This window comes from Thunnus maccoyii, chromosome 16, assembly GCF_910596095.1.
Source record: "Thunnus maccoyii chromosome 16, fThuMac1.1, whole genome shotgun sequence".
NCBI classification, from domain to species: Eukaryota; Metazoa; Chordata; class Actinopteri; order Scombriformes; family Scombridae; genus Thunnus; species Thunnus maccoyii.
The window spans coordinates 20,943,549-20,959,520 of NC_056548.1; the positions used below are offsets into that span (position 1 = coordinate 20,943,549).

At 38.7% G+C, this 15,972-nt stretch overlaps 1 protein-coding gene across 1 annotated transcript; it reads right to left on the reverse strand.

Annotated features, from left to right (window-relative positions):
* Nucleotides 1-1,047: 1,047 nt before the first annotated feature.
* On the reverse strand, nucleotides 1,048-14,801 carry lck (LCK proto-oncogene, Src family tyrosine kinase). The gene is made up of 13 exons (XM_042389020.1): nucleotides 14,639-14,801; nucleotides 12,732-12,844; nucleotides 12,011-12,071; nucleotides 10,843-10,933; nucleotides 9,605-9,703; nucleotides 9,361-9,464; nucleotides 8,258-8,407; nucleotides 8,000-8,152; nucleotides 6,626-6,805; nucleotides 4,313-4,389; nucleotides 2,369-2,522; nucleotides 1,942-2,073; nucleotides 1,048-1,832 (listed from the first exon to the last, which is right to left on the reverse strand). The coding sequence occupies exons 2-13, from the start codon at nucleotides 12,837-12,839 to the stop codon at nucleotides 1,636-1,638; spliced, it is 1,506 nt and encodes a 501-aa protein (XP_042244954.1). The 5' UTR covers nucleotides 12,840-12,844; nucleotides 14,639-14,801; the 3' UTR covers nucleotides 1,048-1,635.
* Between the last annotated feature and the right edge of the window lie 1,171 nt (nucleotides 14,802-15,972).

The window sequence follows — 15,972 nt, forward strand, 5'->3', positions numbered from 1 at the left end:
TATAAAGATCTTTGTATACAGTTTATCTACGGTATGTACATAAAAATATTTAAATACATAGACTGTATATAAAGATCTTAATATACAGTCTATGCATATCAAGATCTTTATATAAAGTCTATGGTCTTCCCCCCGTGTAGTGCTGTTCTACCAACAAACTGTCGTAATAATCAAAAGGTTATATTCACTACTTATAATACCTCATAGGATTTTTAGAAATGTACAGACATCTTAAAGAATTTTATTGGAACCAATAGAGGAGTAGGACTGAGAAAATCCTAAAAGAACCCAAACTTTTTCCTATTGAATTCCTACAGGATTTTTAGAAATTTATGGTAATCCTAAAGGATTATATTGGAAAAGATTAAAGTCCTGTAGGACTTTTTGACTAGAGTATTTATACCAATTTCTTACTTAACCCTCAAACAGGCAACGTGCACCAGAAGATACACGTTTTTTAACATCCTATTGGGGGCATATTTGAAAGTTTTCACCCAATCAAGTTATCATTTATCAAAAGTTTTATCTGGTATTGGTATCTAGGTCACATCACCTGGTTCAGGTTATCTGTCATTTTTTAGTCAGCCTGATCAGAAATGTTCATAGCCGCCAGTGGTGCAGGACATGCTTACAAGGTGGTAAGTAATTATTATATTAATCAATAAAACAACAAGATAAATTCATAACACTAACTATGACTAATGTCTTAATATGCTGATGAAGAAAAAATGTCTAAAGATGTTCATGGTGTTATTCAGCAACTTTTGAAATGTATGTATACCACGAGATATGTTGCCAGATTAGTGTCAGCCAAACATTGACCAAAAAATTGTTCAATGTGTAGTATTCAAAATTTAGTTTCAAACCGGAAGACATGTTAATTTCACTGCAAAAACAGATATTATCATGCAGAGGTATGTACATGATGACAGTATACCAATTTTATTTTACACACATATATATATACATATATATGTACGTGTGTGTGTGTATGTATAGATACACACACACACACACACACACACACACACATATATATATATATATATATATATTTAGCGCTTTTATCCAATTCTCATCACCCATTCACAGACACACTCACACACCATTTATTTTATGTGGGTGTGGGTTTGCCTGAATTTATTGTAAGAACAATACAAAATACATATAAAGCATTTTACTATAAGGAAACAATTTGAAAACATTTATTAAATTGCAGAGATAAAATACAGTTGAAGCATTCAGAATGTATATACATCTTAATAATGAGCACCAGGAGAGCAGCTGGTTACTTATCTAACAGTCTCCAACTTATCAGACAGTCCCCAGTTTACAGTTCTCAAAGCAGCACGGTGATCACTCTCCTCGCTGCCGTTGGCTCAGCAGTAGCTGATACTGATACAGCTGTTACTGTGCCATCTTTTTGAGGTTCATAGTTCCACATGTGGTTTTATCATATCTAAGTGGCTGCTTTAGAATAAGATTGATGCAGAAGCAAAATACTCTCAGTTTCTACCCTCTCGATATAAAGGCATGTACTCTTCAATGAACAAAATGAAATCCAGCATCCACCTTCACAGGTTGTACCTTTAGTTTGAATATATGTATTGTAATTGTCTTTGTGCCCCATCAGGGCTACTCCTGGTACTGCCTCTCTGTGGCAGTGAAGAAATCCTCCAGGACGCTCCTCAGGTATTCGAAGGTGGGCCTGTTCTCTGGGTTTTCATTCCAGCAGAGATTCATAACGTCATAAAGCCCCTCAGGACAGTTTTCTGGCTTTGGCATTCTGTAGAACCGCTCCAGGTTCTGGATTACCTCTGGGTTGGACATACCTTAACAAAAGAGAAGGCATTGGATGTGATGTTTTCTGCAAATATAAATCATGCTACACTTGTGATGTGGTGACATTATGAAATGATTTTGTGATGGGCTGGTAATTACCAGGGTAAGGTATGCGTCCATATGTGACTATTTCTGTCAGGAGGATCCCAAATGACCACACATCAGACTTTATGGAAAAGGTGCCATAGTTAATAGCCTCTGGGGCGGTCCACTTGATGGGGAACTTTGCACCTATGGAGAATGGAGGAAAATTTGTTTCTCAAAAAAGGCATGAATACTCGATGGAGCTACTGCACAGAAATGTTTGTGCATACTACATTCAAATATAGGAACATGACTATTTTATCACACCTCCACTTTGTGTGATTCCATTTAAAATCTTTCAGTGCAAATGCACTCAAACAAAAAGCACATAATAAAACAAATATATTCTATAAGACATTATTTTCCCTGATAAAAAAGGTTCTAGAGACCTTAAAAGAATGAAAAAAGTGATTGATCTTAATTTTCTGCAAGGTTTTGTTACCTTCTCTGGCTGTATATTCGTTGTCCTCAATGAGTCTGGCGAGTCCAAAGTCAGCAATCTTACAGATGAGTTCATGAGACACCAGAATATTGGCAGCTCTCAGGTCCCGATGAATGTAATTTTTCTCCTCAATGAAAGCCATGCCGTCTGCCACCTGCAGGGGACAGCACATCACCAGAGAGTATGTGTGTGTGTTTTCAAGCATGAGATGTACCCGTGCGAAGATCCTGTGTATTTTTCAGTATTGTGTAATGTTTGTGTGTGTTGGACAGATGAATAGAAATATTCTCCCAGACCAGGGAGTTTACCACTTCCCCAGGTCAGTTCCTTATACCCTTTACCTCTGTTCTCCACCCATGTACTCCACCCAGGTACACAGCTGTGTATGCTGAGCACCAGCTCTACTTCCTGATACTAAAAGCTGCGGTCCTGCCTTGGCCTTGCCACAGACTGACAGAGTGTTCCAGTGACCACATTTCTCATTAAATCAAATACTGACTGAGTAATTTACACATGGGAATACCTCAGAAGGAAACCGAAACTACACCTAATGCACGAACACATTGGCGTGAGAAAATGCTGGTAATTTTCAGAGAATTCACCACCACAGATTGTAAGTATTTCCGTTGTGCTGGGTCAGGGGTGCATCTTTCAGACTTCTTTCAGAATCTGCCACATAGGTGACATTGGCCCTGGAAGTCTTGTCAGAAACCTGACATGTACGCATGTCTGTGTATTCATACACTTCAACCGCTGTTATGTGATCCCATTTAGGAAGCTGAAGGCCTCTTTTCTGTTATTTACACTCATCTGACTGCCATATGAATCACTCTCATACTTAAGAACATAATTTAGCATTCAGTATATTAGATATCAACTTTGCTTTCCTGTAGTTAACATTAATTTCAGTGAAATCTCAAGTTCATCTGATTACCTACATGTACAAACACTACAAGTTTAAGGCATAAGGATGTAGACAGAGCGTCCGATACAGTGGCAGGAGCAAGGTCATTAATCACTTGATTTTTATGGTCCATCATATGATGGTTAGAGTTACTTGCTCAGAGCTTTTACCACAAATGCTGTCAGTGCATGAAGACGGGCTTGAAAGCATCTTTCTGTAAAATATGTTCACCGCAAAGCTCCGTACAAACTCAGCCTCTCTACGCCAAGCTCTAAAGCGTCGGAGAATTTGCCTACCCTGAACGAAGACTCTTGTTTTCTTGTTAGACTTCAAAACATCGAGCCTGTCTTCCTGTGGTTGTGTTTTCCATTCCCACACCCACAATACATGTAAGTCAAAATTCTTTGACTAAGATGTAACATTTCAACATTTCAAGAATCATATATGGGATAATTACATTTACAGTTTTTCTCGCATCCATGTTCAATTTTATGTTCAGTTTCACTTTATGTTTGAGTTTATGTTTCAGTTAAAACATTCACAACATAATTAACTTTAATAATGATTTAACAGCAAACATCGGACATCACTTTTGCAGGGGAGTGTTTACGGTATCTTGACGAGAGACAGCATGACAAATTCAGAGAAACTAAGCGGAAAATCTGCATCATACATTTAGTTTCAGGTTCTGTCTTTAAGTTCTGACAGTTTGGCTGAGTTGGTAACTTTGTGAAAAGATACAAAATGTGGTGTGGTGAAAAAACAATTGTGACGCATACACCCCTTTCGGTGGTGTTTGGTAGTTCTATTTGTGTCTAGACCGACATTCACCATAATACACACACAAACAAACACCCAGATCTGTTTTTATTACAAGATTAGTGTTGAGCATAAGCCTCACTGCAACGGTGGCCTGTTTCCTGTCTATGAGGATCATACTGAGAAAATAGGAAGTGATAGAATAAATGAAAAAGGAATCTGATAAAAGGAGCTCAGAGATAAGAGCACAAATACAATAGGGGTAATCAGAGATGTCTTACCTGAGACGCCATGTCTATCAGAGTGTTCATGGGCAAACTGCTCCCTTCCGTTGTTTTTAGGTAATCCACCAAGCTACCTGTGAACATCACATCCAAGTTAGATCTTTACAAAAATGTGTCTGTTAACTTGTTTTACAGGTCATGTCAGTCTAAAAAGGTGCATCCTATTTCTGTACATAAAAAACTAGGTAAACCATAGTTACCATCACCACCACAACCAGAATATCACAGATACATTTACTATTTTATTGTATTGTATCTAACAGAAGATTAAGCAACTATGAAAGATGAAATTAAATAGAAAACTACAGTTAAATCATTCTTTGTTCAGAAGACTAATGACATTGTCCTTGGTCAAAAACACTATCATTCCCTATAGGCATAAATAGACAGAGTTGGACCAGAATAGCAGCAGAAATCAGGGAACATAACACTGTGAGGAAGCACACAGAGCATCAGTCAAGTTGATGCATAGTTTCTGACAACAGGCTGCAGTTCCTGAGACTTTGTGGAGTTTGATTAAGACAGAACAATACCCTTGCACGTCAGCCAACCAAGTCAAACCAAAGGAAATACTTTTAAGAGGAATGACTGTGCCAGGAAAGAGGAGACATTTGCTGCTCTCTGTTTAAGTCCGGAAGACTGCTTTTGAAGTCTGAGAGCAAAAATGAGGGCTCTTTGTCAAGGTTACAAAGGGAAGCTATGATAATACGCCTGTTATTTTCCATCTTTGTTGTCTCTGATAATAAAAGAATAAAAAAAGGGACAAATTGAAAAGACGGGAACTCCGAGCCATCCTTTTTCTTGACAACAGAGGCAGCAATTGTTTCCTGTCCACACGTGGATCTCTGACAAAGAGACACCCTCATGTAGAGCCACTGCTGGTGGTTTACAGGCCACTCATAGAAGACTATACAAAGGCACTCCATTCAATTCAGCTGCAAGACTGCTGTTGTGTTTGTGACAACGTCTCTCTATGCATTTTGTTGTTGTTCCTCCTTGTGAAAAAAAATCACAAAGACTTTCGGAGGTTAAAGTGAAACGGATACGGGATCGCTTTCATATAGCATTTGGGCGTAATAAACCTTTACTTGGCACAGAGCTTGTGATATAGAAAGTTGTTTGCAGCTGTTACCATGACGCCATTTCATATTTGCAGTAATTTCACATTGTCTTTGTTATATAAGGAGGGAGGGGAAAAAGAGGAACATCCAGTGGCAAGATGCTGAACAAACTGCCATTGTCACCACAATGTTTATTTACTGCCACAACTGTGCAGTGTGCCAATATCTGAGCACATGTGTCTTGTGCATGTGCCTCTAAGTGTGTTTGTGTGTGTGTGTGTGGATGCATGTGCGTATGCAGACTCTGGAAAGGAGCCAGGAATGATCAGGGTTCTAAGTGAACAATAACCTGGTGAATCACCTTCTCCTATTTTAACACCCTGTCGTCTCGGACTGGCCCAGAGAAACTTCCCTTTGGTGAGTAAACACCAGAGACATGTCTGGAAGTGCCAGGAAAGCAACTGAAAGTTCATGTTTGCTTTGAAACATTTTACAGCAGAGCCACGAATACAGGAGGGTCATGAGGAGAAGCTGAAAATAGCCTATCAGAGGCTGGGCCACTTCACCAGAGCAGCATGCTTTGAGAGGCAAAGCTCATGACTTACAGCTGCATGTGTTTTTACCATTACAGATGATGAATATTCTGTATAGTTACAGTAAAATGCATCTCAAATCTTATCCAACATCAAACACAAATAAATAGGTAGGCGATGTGGGATTTGATCAAAAGGTCTTCTGCGAATTCAACAGAGTCACCGGAGTGGAGCATATGAAAACACTGTGACTCATGAATAGGGTGAAACACATGGTGCAGCCCAATCTTTTGTTCAAGCATGTGCTCTGGCACCCACAGTCCGATAACAGGTCAACATGTTTGATCCTGAACGTCTATGACTCCACACTGAATGTTTCTTTGTGTTTGCTCCAGGCACAGAGCTTACTCTGACAACACCGTCTTTGGTGTTTAGGGTAACGGTGCAGGAGATTAAGGAAGTGATCGTTTCAGACAGGCTTAGACATATTTCAGGTGACTAAACTGAAATGAAAGGAGCTGCTGTGATTACAGAGGGATTTCATTTGAATTTATCTTCAAACGAGCACTCACTATATGGAAATACCCCTGGACTAGGTCTTCCTTTCCTTTTGATGCTTTCAGCGATAATTCCCGCTTCATGGTTACTCACATCGTAACATTGTTACGAACTTATTAGGTAAAAGGCCACAGGCTGTGACACATGTTTCTACCTACCATTTTCCATGTACTCTGTGACAATATAGATCGGCTCCTGGGTAACCACAGCGAAGAGGCGTACGAGGCGAGGATGCTGTAAGTTCTTCATCATGTTGGCCTCTGCCAGGAAAGCTTCCACCGACATTGTGCCCATCTTCAGATTCTTTATTGCCACCTTCCTGTCATTATTGTAGACACCTGAAAATAGATATTTAAACATTATTTTGTCACTCATAATAGTTAAGCACTCTTGAATGAATGCATAGTTTACTTATATCTCATAAGGACCATAAAGCAGTGAGTTGTGATCAATATGTGCTAAAGTAACAACAGTTACACATTACACACACGCAAACAGGATCTCATACCAGCTCTGGTACACTAACACTCATGTCGGTATATCTTGTAAACCAAACCCACAACCAACCGGTTTTATCATCTGCCATGTAATGCGCTGAGCACCTCACATCATGCATGAAGCGTAGCACTGCTGAGAACCAATTATATTTGCTATTCAAAGCATTCCTCCACCTCTTTTATCTCCAAAGGAAATCTTCTGCATTGCTGCAAAGGATGATTACTACATATTTTCTATTAACTAACATGAGTAAACATTTCATAGTCAATGACACTCCCATGTATGTGAAAGGGACAATGTTTGGATGAGGTTAGATAAACAAACACGATGCTCAGACTATATGCAAGGAGCTACTGTAAATAGAAAGTGGCTGTGTGAAATGAGGACAAGTCCCATGGTTGGCAGTGTTTAGCTCTTATACGGTGGTTTGTTTGGGATGTTGAATTGTGCTGGCAAATGAGGATGGAAAATAGAGGGGAAAAATACCCCTCCAATTGAATAATAAGGGGGTTGTGGCCCAGATTATTTCAACTGATACCCTTTTGAGCAATACATTTGGGCTTTTTGTTAAACTCAACAGTCACAACTGACATTTATGCAAGTATTGTTAAGATACAAATCATCCAATCCATAAGTTCACTGGAAAGGTAGATTTATATTTGAGTGATGTTGCGTAACAGGGTTAATAACTCACATTATTTTACAATCAACCCGCTCAAACAAGCCTACAATTAAGACTGTATTTTGGAAATGCTTCAGCATACACTGCAGAAAAACCCTGGCTCAAGTCCCACAGAGTCAAACCCAAAACCAGATTGAGCAACTGGCTGTTGTACATGTGTTATATCAATCTAACTACTCTGCATAATAACTCCTATGTAAAAAACGGAAACACAATCAGCTCATTAAAAAAATCAATACTAAGCATGCATGCACATAGTTTTTTTTATATATATATACATACATATACTTAAAATCATGACTGACACTCCCTCTCTCACACTCTTCCATATTTCATCTTCTCTGTCACTCACCCATCCAGACTTCTCCAAACTGTCCTGCTCCAAGCTTGCGCTCCAGCTTCAGGGACTCTCGGGGAATCTCCCACTCATCCTGCCACCAGGGTTTCTGTGGTGCCCTCGACTGACACGGCTTCACTAGCTTTGTGCACAAACCATCTGCCTCACCTGGAAGACACAAAGAGAAGAGGTTAAAAGTGTCTTCAGATGGAGACTCCTCAGTAATCATCGGTGAACTTCTGGATTAATCCCTTAAAATGAGGCTGTACGCACGTGAGTGATGCTGGACAAGCTCCTTCAGTGAGTTAAAGGATATCTTGGCTGTGATGTAGAAACCACCATTGTCCAAGTTGCGGATCCTGTAGTGCTTGACTCCTTCACCTGTATTGTGATCCAGTTCCCTGATGGATAAGGAGAACGACCCTGGAACAAAGAGGAAACAATAAATTAAATATCTGCAAAACACAAATCTAATCATTTGCAATTTGTCATCAAAGCAATTAGCAGCAGCAATTTATCATCATTAAATTAACATTACAATCAGTTTTATCTGTCAGTCTACATAAAGTAAAGTGCAACAACAGCATCAGATTTTGGTCCACTGGATTGGAACAAAGAAGAAGAGGAGTTGTGAGATGTATTTTAATTTTGATGGACTTACAATGACAACGCTACCAAAGTCTCATGTTTAGCAGGTATAGCCTTATGTTTACCATGGTCGCCATCTTAGTTGAGTGTGTTAGCCACATTTGCTAACTAGCACTAAACACCAAGTACAGCTGACATTAGAAATGTCATTAGTTCTGCAGATATTTGATCATATATAACATTGGACAAAGTAAAGTTTTGACCTTATTGTGGCTTTTTGAGACAATTCACTCAAACCCACAAATGTCAAGCTCATGATGACACTAGAGGAAAAGTCAGGCTGGACTGCCTGACCATCAGGACAACTTTAGGATCCCTAGAGCCACGTTGCTAGTGTGGATAAAAACATTGATTTATAGCACATATCTAGTGGGATTATCATAAATCAAACAGATGAACAGCTCTGGGAAACAAGGAGGCGGTTTGTGGGAAATGTGTCTTATTTTAGAAACACTACCAGTAATAAGACAGCAGAGCAATATTGAGGTTACCAGTAATTTGGAGCATGATCCCACTTGTTATCTGGTAATTACACCCATGTATTATGATTATATCAATGATAAAAAAATGCTGCATGTTGCCTTTCAGTAAATGTACCATAGTGAAAGGTCATATTCCAACAAGTCACATAATCGGATATACTGAGAAAGCACCTTGAGATATAGGAACTTTGATTCTGTTTACACATGATAAGTCAAAATGCTATGATGACAAGAAGATCAGCTCACCTGGGGTTGTCTCACTCTCTCGAATCAGGAAGGAGCCCTGCGTATTCCCAGGAGCGAGGAGGAGCCTCATGGCATCATTTCTAGAAATGTTCTTAAAAAACCACCTGCAGCACAAACACAAAATATGCTTCACATTCTGAGCTAACCACTTCCCTTCCTGCAGGGACAAGGCATGAAATATATGAGATGGTGTTGAGGTTGAGTAACATGGCGTTGAGAGTATTATATTTCCTGTATGACGTACGGTTCGGTCTCCACTGTGTTCATTGCAACAAAGTTGTATGGGATGTAGCCCCTCTGGCCTGTGATGAGAGACTCTGCCAAATACCACTCCGGATCATCCCTGGCAGTAAAAAAAGAGACAATTATAACCATGAGTGAGTGTACGTGTCTGTGATGTATCATAGCAGTCTAGGCCTTTTCTGGGATGAATGTGAAAGCAGTTCCGAAAGCAGTTTCAATTAACCCCCGCAGGCAAGTGGTTCTTTGCAAATGTAAAAGATAATTGTATGAAATGAACCACATCACACTTTGGAGGAGGGGAAGTGTTTTGTTTCACATGTCATCCATTTATTCAGAAGAACCTACAGAAAACAGAGACGTGTTCACTACTGACTTTTTAATCTTCGTCACATTGTATAAAGCTTCATCAACCTTTGAAGTTTATCAGAGGCATAGTTCTCCTAAAAATCATAGTAACATCATCTATTCACACGAGGGCCATAGCCAGGATTTTAGAAAAACATGAGTCCAACCAACAGAACCACACCCACCTGAGAATGTTTTTTCTGGCCAACAACCAAATTCAGTGAAATTTTGTGAATATTTTGAAACTACAATCATATTTTCTGTAAATTCAGTCTCCCTGGATTACATCATGGTGCCAAGTATGTAATTATGTTGGAGAATATTAAACTCCTATCACTCTTGTAATATGTCACAACAGTCACATTTAACCATAAAGATATTGGAATCCACCTTAGAAAACACAACATGTGTGATATGTGTGTTATTGTAGAATTTAAACTCCTTCATACCATTGTAAACACCTTCAAATTTTCAGAAATATTTTAGACGATATGACCTTGGTGTCAAAGGTAGCTACAGTCCTGATGATGGTCATAACTCTAAAATAGAATACCCATTATATTTTTCCCAGTAGCTCATTATCCAAGTATCTTGTAGCTATATAGGTTTCCTCTTTCTAACCTGCAATGTTGTTTTTTTGTAATTTTCAATCTTATTCAATTGTCAAAAGTAGAGTGAGACAGGAAACATGGGGAGAGAGCGAGGGAGACTGACAAGAAGCGAAAAGCCCCCAGTCGGAAACGAACCGGGGACGATGTGAATACACTTGTGTGTCTGAGACCACTAAGCTTAAGACACCACCCAGATCTGAAAGATATTCAATTTATTTTCTGAGCCTAAATATGATCATAATTCTTTTTACCAAGGGATACTCTATGTACATCAGCAGCTTACTTGTTGATGATCTTGAGTGTTTCTCCCTTCTCAAAGCCCAGGTCACCATCATGGTTGGGTTCATAGCTGTATATGGCCACCACAAGGTTGTCTGCAAGAGAAATATTGTGTGTTTTAGTTAGTTGAAAAAAACTGCGTACACTCTTACTTACAACAGGGCTCATTTTTCGTGCTGGGTGACGAACGGCTGCCGCAATTATGAATAGAGAAGGGTGGGCATCCTTTCCAGTGCTTTGTGAAATTTTGTGAATTGCACAGAATCTTAACCCAATTAAAAATTATTCTCTTGCATAGCGATCAGAAATTTGCAATTTACTTCATGAAAGAGTTATCTTTACGTGAAAAAAAGGCTTTTTGACAGATTTTTTGAGTGCCTTGAATTATTTTGTTTTTTTTGTTTTCCAGACAAAGACGATAAGTGACCCAGAGGCAACACATGCCTCTAATAAATTTTGTAACGAGTCAGAAGTGTAATTGAATCCATAAATAAATGATACAACAACCTACATTTCACACCTTTCTCATTATCATGTAGGCAACAAAGGAAATGGAAAATGTTACTAGGAAATTTAAGGAGGAAAGTGGAAAATGCTGAATGTGCATGATATGAAAAAAAATAGATTAGAATGATGTTCTGTTTGCTAGATAACAAACATGAAAATGTAAAATAAACTTTTGAAACTAAAAAAAATGTTTGATACATTTTAATAATTGTATGTACTCTATTATTTCCTCGTGTTTTCAATTACACTTTCACTCTCTGCCTGAAACTCGTAAATTTAATACACTTAATATTACTTAATTGAGATAATACTGTCATTCACTCTCTCATAATGGAGTTTTATTACTGCTACCACTGTCTACTCTGTATATACAACATAAATATAACATTTATATTCCATGTCTTTCCATGCTGGAAGAAGGATCCCTCCTTTGTTGCTCATCCTGAGGTTTTACTCTTTTTTCCATTGAAGGATTTTGTTGCAGAGGTTCCCTTATCTAAATCGAGGGTGCTGTCTGAGGCAAATATGTGATTTGGACCTTAGACTATATAATTAAAAACTGACTTAATTTGGCTTCAACTTATCATATTACATATTAGTGACACACACACATTTGTACATACTTAAACACACACAAACAATAAAAATATGCTGTTTCTCGTTACCTGGTAATGGAGATGTAGGTGGTGAATGCTGTGATGGGTATGGAATTAGCTGATCTGTGTACTGGTGAGAGAAAAACAAGACTTGTATTTTAGGTGCAGCTTTCCGAAGAACAATAGAAGATTTATGCACTATCACATTTCACATTCACAATAAAAGCTATTTATATTTCTGGTTAATTACGCAAGTCTTATTGGTGTAACGTTGGCAGTTTTGGTTTTGTGCTCCCAGACAAAATGTCTCGATGTATTGTAACACACACAGGTGGCTTTCTCCTCTAATTCTAATCTAATGGGACATCTAAGTCAAAGAGAGGAAACAAGCAACATTGATAGAATAATTATGCTCCCATTTCATTATACACACAAACGACAACTTCCCTCGCAGTTATAAACTTTTCTGTACCCCATGTGCAGTAGTGGATGGTACCATAATTTTTTTAAAAAAAGGATAACATCATAGAAAAAGGTTACATAATTAACACAACAGAAAAATGAATCGTGGGAGTTCACGTCGTGTTCACACATTTTGACTATGTTCTTCAAGTGGTCATCCACAGCCAACCACATAAACAACCAAGGCCCATTCCTGTCAAGCTCATACACGCTCATTTATACACTGAAATGCATGAAGTAATGGACACATGCACCAGTGGGTATACGTGGAGAACACAAACACGTGCTTACCCATGCAATATGCACAAACATGAACAAAGACACTCACTGGATTGCATGACTCTGGAGGTATTGGACAGTTGCAGTGTTCACAGATTTCATCCAAGTTCTCGATCCAGTCGTCTTCTGAATAGTCTGAACTGCAATTACATCCCATCTTTTCTGCAATTTAAAGATTCAGGTTATTATCATCAACATAATCAAAATACCCAAACAATGATTTATTGTTATTTAATGGCAAAAAGTCTCTCGTGACGGTATTTTCCGTCCGATAAAGTATTTCTGACCCTGATGAAGACGAGTTGATACATGTTGTTTTGCTTGATCACCTATGCTTGAAGAATGAATTCATAAGATTATTTCACCTGAAGACAGAGTGCCATAGTTTTTTTCCATGGTTGTCTGCACTACTTAAGGCAAATATCAAGCAAGACTTTGTTTTTTGTATTTTACCCTGCCTCACTAAAAAGCACCTGGCATATGAACCATCAGACCCATGCAGCGCTTAATCCTTCTATTATATACTAAAGTATTTTATTCATTAAATACATCCATCAGTGTAATCAATTTCAGATCTCCAGGCACTAACAGAAGACACAAAATGTTTCCGGAGTTTTCCGAAAACTGCCTTAATCAGTTGTGACTGAGGGCCTCGCCACAAAATGGAGGCTCAGTGATGAATCAGACTCGAAACTAAGATCCTAAGACATGTAAAATCTTTCATTTTAGACAATCCTCTGACACCACATGAACAGTCAAAGAAAATCACAAAAAATCACTGAGAACTATGACAAACTGAAGTGCTGCTACTACTTTCAGGGCTGCAAATCACAGGCCTTTAAATGCTCTAATTCAAGCCTAATCAGTAGGTTCTACAAAAATGTACAAATACTAATCTTGTATAATACAGCGTCTGCACATGCTCTGCATTGTGTTTTACACTGGGGCACTGTACAAACTGGATTTCTCAAGCTCAGTTGGCTCCCATTGGACCAGTCACGGAACAGGGTCAGTGGGCTAATCGCAGCAGCCGTCTGTCCCAAAAGGCTCAAAGCCGTGAGAAAGATCTGGAAAGGTCTGACCCGGCAATAACAACCCACCACTGTACTGAGACCCCAAGGAACGAATCACAGGAGTTTTTTTTTTTTTTTTTTTTTTATTTAATAAGCCCTCCTATGCTTACTGGGCAGCACTCAGGGAGTCATACAAACAAAGTCAGCATTTTCCATTCAGGGGCTACCCTCTTCTTTTTATGATCTGCAGCTGAAGGCCTTTCAAAACAAATTCTGTTATTGTTTGCAAAGTATTATGGGTATATGGACAGTAAGTGTGGTCTGTGTTACTGACCAAAAGGACATTTGGATTAATTCACTGGCATTGTCAGTAAAGAAAGTGGACTGATAGAATATATCTTTCCAAAACTGAGAACACCATAAAGAAAGAAACAAAATCTCAGTGTAGAAAAAACAAACCTTAATATGTAAAAATTCAATGACTTCCACGTTCAAATTTGTATTTGTACTTCACATCTAGTTGCCATTACCTACTTTATCTCTTACATTGTGACTAGTGTATGTCACAAGTATCACTTTACAATACTCTGTAATGTTGATTTTTATCAGCAGTGACTATGAGACAGCCACTATGTGTGTTGAATGTTATTATATACCAATGGAAAATGAAGAATGTGTTTAAGCTCAGTTACCATTACTTCTGGGTGTGGTTATTGTTCTCTAAAACTCAACTTTCTAAATACAATACAGTTTATAAAAAAGTTTAACATCAAACTATCTACCATAGTAATCAACCTGCCTGATTTATGTAGAATATTTGCTCTAATACATATATTAATGACAGGGAAATGATACATTTTGTTCAACTCTTCCTTGGTTACAATCATGTCTTTCTCTACATTCGATAGACCTTTGTAATGCTGATCACAAGTTTGATACTCACCTCTTGAAATATGAAATCTCTTCAAGCATCCAATAATATCAGATTACAGGTGCCGCCATGGAGATCTTGTTCATTAAATAGATATATTTTTAAAAAAGCAGATATTTAGCAATAAGTGAGATATTCACCGCTGGAGCTTGAGTGTGAAGATGTCATCATCCGCCTCGCGTATTATAACTAACTCACAGCTAGGAGTGCTGATGTGTTTCTATACATACACACACACACACACACACACACTCTTTGGAGGTGAGCGAACTAGAGAGTTTCCTGTCGTTGAAAGGTTGAGGGTTGCTCTGCAGGCTTCTAACAGGTGCTCACCATGCAGCTGTGTGTGACAATGAGGGAAGGAGGGGGGGGCGTTAGGCTCCATGGTAAAGGGGTCAGGACAGCACCCTTCCCAAACTGGGTGCCAAGACGTGAATTTTCCAATACAGTTAAGAAAGGGGGCTTCAGTATGCTACAAGACAGTGGTGAGGTTATGTATACTTTTTTTTCACTTTTTTGCATAACATCTGTGACCTTTAAGTTGAGGAACACCATCAGTGTGTGGTTGAGGTGGTGGTCCAGGGTCATTCAAAAGAACTTACCCTGCAAGATAGAATATTTGATTAGACAGGGGATTTCAAATAGCGTCAAATTAGTCTTATCTGCCTCACAAGAGACCATTTTGGGACCATTTAAGGATAGTTGTGCATCATATGTAGTGGTTTCAGGCCCCAGATTTCAACAAGACTACGAGGCTATTTTTGTCAATCATACATGTGGTTTGTGTTTATTTTTGGTCTGTTTGTGGCCAGCAAACCAAAAATAACTTAAAATATATTTGAGTTGAGTTGACCTTAGTTTTCACATATTGACAACATTGGTGACTAATTTCTCACTTACACAAGGCTAAACATATATAAAGGTCAATCAGTGAATAACCCTCTTATTTTAACCAGAGGTTTTTGTTTAGTGGTCATATTTAGCCCCCTGAGAGCAAACATGAACTACCAAGTCTTTCAGATTCCCGACACACTATAAGTGTGAGCTGTCGCGCTCTCTGCCTTTAAGACAACTCTGCTGTGGACCACATCTCTTGTCTTGTGGTGAACGGCTGCTGCTACAGAGCATGCACCGGCAGGAAGTCAGTCCAAACATTACAGGAAGTGCACAGAAATATGTGCTCAGAAGACTGCCACAGCTTAGATTAAGTCTCACTTGCTGTGAAACCACCTGAGTTCACTCTTTTTCCGTTTCACTGAGACAGTGTAACCTAGAGGGTGGATGAAGTAGTTTCACTTTTTTGACATTTCGTTAAGAGCTGGTCTGATCTCAGTACAACCAGAAAA